The 6,650-nt window shown below is 36.9% G+C and overlaps 1 protein-coding gene across 11 annotated transcripts in view; it reads left to right on the top strand.

Annotated features, from left to right (window-relative positions):
* Window positions 1-6,650, top strand: part of Pcdh7 (protocadherin 7) — a 394,384-nt gene that overhangs the window by 8,309 nt on the left and 379,425 nt on the right. The window contains exon 2 of one of the 11 annotated variants that reach the window (XM_005392024.2): window positions 988-2,169. The exons of the other annotated variants lie outside the window; for them this stretch is intronic. Coding sequence (XP_005392081.1) covers window positions 988-1,023 — 36 coding nt within the window. The 3' untranslated portion in view covers window positions 1,024-2,169. Of the gene's footprint in view, window positions 1-987; window positions 2,170-6,650 lie in introns of those variants that run through there. 11 annotated transcript variants of the gene reach the window in all.

The raw sequence follows: 6,650 nt of genomic DNA, 5'->3' as shown, positions 1-6,650 counted from the left end.
CCCTCCCTCCCCCGGTACTGGGAATCGAACTCATGACCTCAAGCTTGCCAGGCAGGCACTGTGCTGCTGAGCTAAATCCCCAGCCCCTGCATTTCACCACAGTAGCACCTTCTACACACCGTGATGAACTAACGTTTTTAAAGTTGATTTCTAGAAAATTTTTAGAAGAACTTGACATTTTGTTACTGACTTTTTTAGTTGGATGGCCTCCTTGTTATTAATCCCACTAGTCTAGCTTATTAAATTTTAACTGTAGTGATAAAATATAAATTATGGAATTTATTAATTTGCAAAATAGTTTGTAAAACTAAATGTAGTGTGGCAAAGCTATTGTTTTGCCTTAGCCATGGATGCTGTTCGACACTTTACCACCATGGGGATTTATATTGGGAAATGCAATAATTGTTTATATTTTAGGTGTATATAATCAATTTCTAAACTATGGCAAGGTTCACCATTCATTTATTGACTGCGACTCAGTAGAAAGTCTAAGATTGGTTCACATACATAGAGAGGAAGCTTTGCTTCTTTGTTATTTTTTTTTTAAAGCCCTAGACTCTTTCTAAAGCAGGCACTGTGTTGCGGTACATTACACAGTGCTTTATTTAGCATTAGTGTTGTGGCAGAAATCACATTTCCAAGAAGAACTGAGCTGAAACCACTCAAACTAATCTTAATTATCACTTCTGGTGAATTAATGTCTTAAAGATGGAATAGAGGTTTATTTTCAGGAATTTAGTGATGTTTGTATTGAACACTAACACTGTGTACAAACAACCAAATTATTACAGCTAAGTTGCCTTCCTCCAATAAGTTAACTTTTTTCCTGAGCATAAGTATAAATAAATACATAATTTATAAATAAAATTTTTCCTTGCTCCCAAACCTCTCCTTCAGCTTTCCTATTGAGTGTAGTCATTGGGAATAATTTCTTTGTTGCCTTTTTTTTTTTTTTACCTGCATAAATCTTTATTTTCCTTCTTTCAGATGCGTCTACATCCATACATTACTGTGTTTGGCTGAATTCCACTGTAATAAGATGCTGCATTTTGACCATACTGATGACCTTGCTACTCTGAAACCTGCTGGGGCCAGCCCTTGGCCGTGGGGTGTCAGCCAATCACTGCTTCTTCCACTTGCTGTGTATTTTATTTTCAAGTTTTTTTTCTCATTTAAAGAATAATAGTATGCCAAGAAATAAATCTGGAGAAGAAACAGTATTAATACAGATGTGTTCTACTAATGGATGTCCAAATCACCAGGTCCATTCTCAAGGAGATGGTTAGCACCTGTTAGACTTAATAATGAAGTCATTAGGAGAAAAGTCCAAAACGATATTTCAACAGGAATTTTAAGACTTTAGCTGTGTGTGAACAAAAGAAAATTACGTCTCTTACATCTCTGTGAATACTACATTAAATTTTGACTTTAAGTAAAAGTCTAAATTGACCAGTACTTTTTAATGTGTCATGTAATGATACCTTCTTCCAGCCTAGGCATATAGTTCTGTTTCAGGCAAGGATATTCTTTTGTTCCTTCTCGTGTGTGCCTTTTGTACTATTATGTGTGTTCATGTTTTTACCTAAGCGTATATATATAAAGACTTGAACAGTATTTATAAAAATGTTTTCTGTGAAACCAATTTGAGAGTTTGATTTTGTAGTTGTGAAGGTACTATAATGGATTGATTTTTAACTTTGATCTTGAAATACTGACCAAAGTAGCTATAGAATTTTCAAGGTTTGTTTGTTTGCTTGGATAAACCTTTTAAGAGAATTTCAAGTTTTTTCAGATTTCCTAAAATCACCGTAGTCACTTTCTGAAAGAAGGTATGGTTTCCTATTTTGTACATGGCATTTATAGGAACGCTTTTCGATTTGATGTCAGATAACATAAATTCGATTCATTCTAAGAATTTAGCATATTATATTGTTCAATGATCAAGTGACTTGATTTCAGTCTTATAATCGACATTTTAAGTAAGTCAGTGAACCCTTTAGATGGTCTCTCTACCTCTCTTATGTTTGTATATTTATGTCTCTGTTTATTATGTTGTATATGTTTATGTGCCTTACACAAGTATTCCATATGTAAAGTTTGATTTTTACAATAGATTTATCATACCACCTGCCTTATTAAAATTTTCTACAGGTTTCAAAATCCTAAGAATGCCAAATTCTCAGGGTTTTTTTTGTTTTGTTTTTGTGAATCATTGTCAAGAAAATGTTCCTTTTAGGAAAAAAATCTGGAATGACATTAGAGTATAAAGTGATAGGCAATGCACTGTAACCCATGCAAATCCCTAATGCATACTTGAGGACTTTTATTCTATTAGCTGTTTATTTAATCTTGCAAAAGAGAAATTTTCTGAAGTATCCTTGAGGCTACAGTGAAATTCCTGAACAAAACTTAATTATCCTCAATCTCTCCTTCTGTTTTGTGCATAAGGACCAGTGTAAGAGGCTGGTGAAAGGGCCCTTACCACTTTTCTGCTACTTGGAAATGCTTCTTTCTTGGCCTCAAGTAGTAAACTTCCTTTGATATACTTAAAATGCAAATCTGGTAACAAATCACAGCAATTCAAAAACAAATGATAGAAAAAAGTCCAGAATTGGATTAATTGAATATGCAATCAGTGTATAAAGTGGTATTTATGAATACCCTCACACAGAACAAGGTTAAAAGTCAGAATTTTGGAAACTCAGGTTGTATCACACTCCTAGGGGATGAAACAATGTCTTAGCTCTCTGCTACAACTAGAAAGCTATGAAATAGAAGACTACAGGGTATGTCACCACAGTAAGAGTAAATGTCTTGTGCAACTTTTGTTTCACCTGTATTTGTGTATATGTAAGTGTTCTTGTTGGTGTCTTTGTAAAAGTGTATCTTATTGTACAAGGAACTGGAAAGGTTTGAGAACCACAGTCTAGACTGTTTAGGGTGGGAAATTATGGCTAGTTACTATTTTTATTAGAAAAAACATAACACATCGAAGCAACAGATATACTAACATTCCTAGGAATTTTAGTGTACTATTAAATTGAAAAGAATGGTCAACAGCACACTTATTGTAGCAGCATTTAAAAGTAGCAAAAAGTTTCTGGGAAATTTATTCTTTTCCTTATTTTGGCTTTAAATATTTAGTTTATTTTAAAATTTATTATTTTACTTTATTTTTGAGGCAGGGTCTCACCAAATTCTTAACTTGTCTAGGCTGGGTAGGAAATTCACAGTCCTCCCTCTGCCTTCCACAGTGCTAAGACTGCAGGCACTATAACTGACTATTTGTTTGTCTGTTTGATCTTTGAACATGTGTGATTGATTCAGTGACCTTCTCTACACTTTCTTCCTCCCAATTGTCATCCACCTCTTGTCTCCTGACAAGTCTCCTTCGTAATTATTGAAACTTACCATTTGAAGGTACCTGTGGACAGATGGGGATAAACTGAGAAGAATCCAGGCATTTGTATATTTTAGTTTAGGCATTATATATTTTAGTTTAAATTGTAAGACAGTAATTAATTCTCCATTACAAAATGTAAGGAAAAATATGACAATACAGGTTTATTTAGAACAGATCTTCATGAAAGTGGATTTTTCCCTTTAAATATATCTAATAATATTAGCACTGGTACTGGGAATGCAAAGAATAACATAGCATCTCTGCCTTCAGGGTAGCCAGGTCCTGATACAGTGAGGAACCATATCCTTACTTCCTTGGTCTCTGTTTTTTGTGCCCTTGCTGAAAGAATTCAGTAGTTCCTTCATATGTCCTGCAGAAGTATAGGTAGAATTGTAAAATAGATAGAGAGAAAGTTACATCTTTAAGTGAGAAGGCAGACAATGCCATAAAGGCATGTGCCTTTGGCGTGGATATATTTTTCTGCATATAAAAATTACTCCTGGGCTCAGAGTACTACTATATTTATGATATTTACTGACATTTTACTTAGAAGTTACTTTGGAATTGCAAAATGTCTTCCATCCTTTTCAGATGGTCGGTGTTTCCTCCAGGGTTTTAATCATATTAGGAATTTACGAAAGGAAATTTGAGAAAGATAAGTTTTTAACTTAAACCACATCTCAGTTTAAGCAGGAAGGTCTTTAAAAAATATTTCCCTTCCTGATACCATTGGGCTGAAATCATGGCAGTCAGGAATGCAGTATGCCTTGTGCTCGAGTTAAATGCTCAGGTAATCAGGTGTCGGAAGGAGTGCTGAGGATGTATAGCCTGAACATGGCACTGCTCTCTGTGGGAATGCTTTGTGTGTGAGACCTAAGCAGTGATTATAAACGTATTATGTATTGAAGTCTTTCTTTGTGTAACTGACAACACATGCCATTGGGGATTTCCTCAGCTCTTTCATCCCTGAGGCCCAGTAATGTCTAACCAGCAGCCTAGCACAAATGTTTGTTGAACACTTGAGCAAAAGACTTGAGCTTTGCTGTTTAGGTAGCCCGTGTTGGGCCCAGCAGATGCTGTAGCCCCTCTTAGATAGGCTCTGAGTTGCTGCTGACTGCTCCTTTCTGCCTCTGCTGGGTGGGCTTCTGCTTTGTGAAAAGCTTTCTGTGTGTAGCCGGAAGAGCCTCCATCTCTGCATCCTGTGTGACCCTTGCTTCAGTAGCAAATGAACAATTCCCTCATTTCTCCTCCTGCCTCCTGGTGGTGTAAACAGCAAATCCTTAAATAAACTAAACTAAAGCAAATATTTAAGGCATGTAGATGAAGCAGTGGTCACCCAGTAGACTTAACACATTTTGAGGGGGTATGAAGAAGAACCATACAAACATATGGGTTGTAAGTTTTTTTTTTCTGGAGATCTTTATCTAGGGAAAAAATAGATACATATACGCCCAAACACATGCACGAATTCCTGTACCCGTCAATTTATATGTTCCTACAGACGATGTTCCTTCACTCTGCCAACTCATGCTTGCTGATAAAGTTTCTATTTTCATTCAGCCCATGGCAAGCAGTGAGTTTTAAAGGTGAGAGCCCAGCATATCTGTAAAGAGAAATGTGTAGTTGATTCGATGGGGGAGGGAGCTAGAAGTAGAAATAACTCCATGAGTTGAAAGACAAGGGCAGTGAGCCCTGCAACTCAGAGTCACTCCAAAGAGTCTGGAATGGCCTGAGGAGCAACTCTTGAAATGTAAATAACCTCTGGGGTAGTTGAGTTCAGCCTTGCCCTCATCTGGGTGTAAATTGCTTTAATCAGACAACTAGGTCAGCATATCCCAAAGATCCTCAGTCCTTAAGCAAAGGGAATCTTGGGTAGGGAAGAGGCAGCCTGATGGAGTGTAGAGAACTGAAAGCACCCAGTGTCTCCAACTCGGGCAAGGAGTGTGGAGGGAGGGAAAGATTCTATCAGGAAGGGAAGCCAGGTTTGACAAAGGCAAAACCAGTGTCCAGGGCCCTGGAGCCTGGAGAATACCACTAAATGTCAGGGCTTGGTGGAATTGCAGATTAGAGTGAAAAAGCAGTAACCTCCATTTCCATGTAGACCAGGTGTTTTGTGCTGCTTTGGGTTTTGTTTTGTGCCTTTAATGCTGAGTTCCACGGCTTTGTCTCCATTCATTTTCTGCTCCTGTACTTTTCAGAGAAAGAGAACAAAGAGAGGAAACAAAAAAAGTAGAAAAGCTTCATAGCACAGCACACCCATCCTCTCCCTACTATTATTATTAGACTAGTGTAATAAAAATAGTCACCACTTATTGAGACATTATTGTCACACAATTGTTTTTTTAGTTTTAACTTGAAGAAGCAATGTTTTAAAGAGGACAATAATAGCTTTTATTTCTCACTGTTCGAAGAAACTTCAGAAAAATTTATTTGACAAAATTCCGTGAAATATTTATGGCAGGCCCAATGTAAAGGGCTCCCTCTTCCTCTATTCAGGTTGGGTGGACTAAATATTCCAGGCTTGGAGAGATAACAGATTTCACTTAACTAGCTATAACATGTAGTTAAACAAGAAAGAGTACAAGGAATCGTAGTTTTAATGAATATTTTGGTCATCTTATCATGTGATGCAAGCTTGTGTTAACGTAAGAGTTGTGATGTTATTGGGCATAAATATTATTATAAGTGCAGACTCATTTGTCCATTCTTTGACTCTAGAACTTTAGTGCTATATCCTAGACACGTACATTTTGAATGACTTTCGCCTTGCTCAAGTCTGATTGCAAATGGTAGGCCAGGCTACAAAAACTCTAGGTTAGAGTTCCTGAAATTCCTATCTTCTGCTTCTGGTTCCTTCCTAGAAGGTATCTGGAAACACACAAAATGAGAACTGGATGAGGCAGCTCAACAGTCTGCAGCCCTAGCTGTCTCTGTTGGCCCATGTGACCTTGTGTCACTTCTTTAAGTCTCGAAGTCTCTGGAAACTCCTCTTTCTGTCATTTTAAATAATAACCCCTGACCTGATTACATGACAGGGCCTAAGGAGAGAGGCGCATGAAATGTTTGGATCTTTTTGAAGGGCTGTTGTAACTGAAGATAATATTCCTAGTCATATAAGAATGTGTCTAAAATGTTCTAAAGATACATTTACACTTTGGGAGTATTACCGTTATATTTTATTTTTAAAAGACTAAAGACTGTTTTCCCTCACCACTTGTTCAAATCACTGCTAGTTTCGTACCTTGGT

The sequence above is a fragment of the Chinchilla lanigera genome, unplaced genomic scaffold, assembly GCF_000276665.1.
Source record: "Chinchilla lanigera isolate Chin_1 unplaced genomic scaffold, ChiLan1.0 scaffold00042, whole genome shotgun sequence".
Lineage (NCBI taxonomy): Eukaryota > Metazoa > Chordata > Mammalia > Rodentia > Chinchillidae > Chinchilla > Chinchilla lanigera.
Note: the sequence above shows the minus strand (reverse complement) of the source record. Positions and strands in the feature narration are given on the sequence as shown.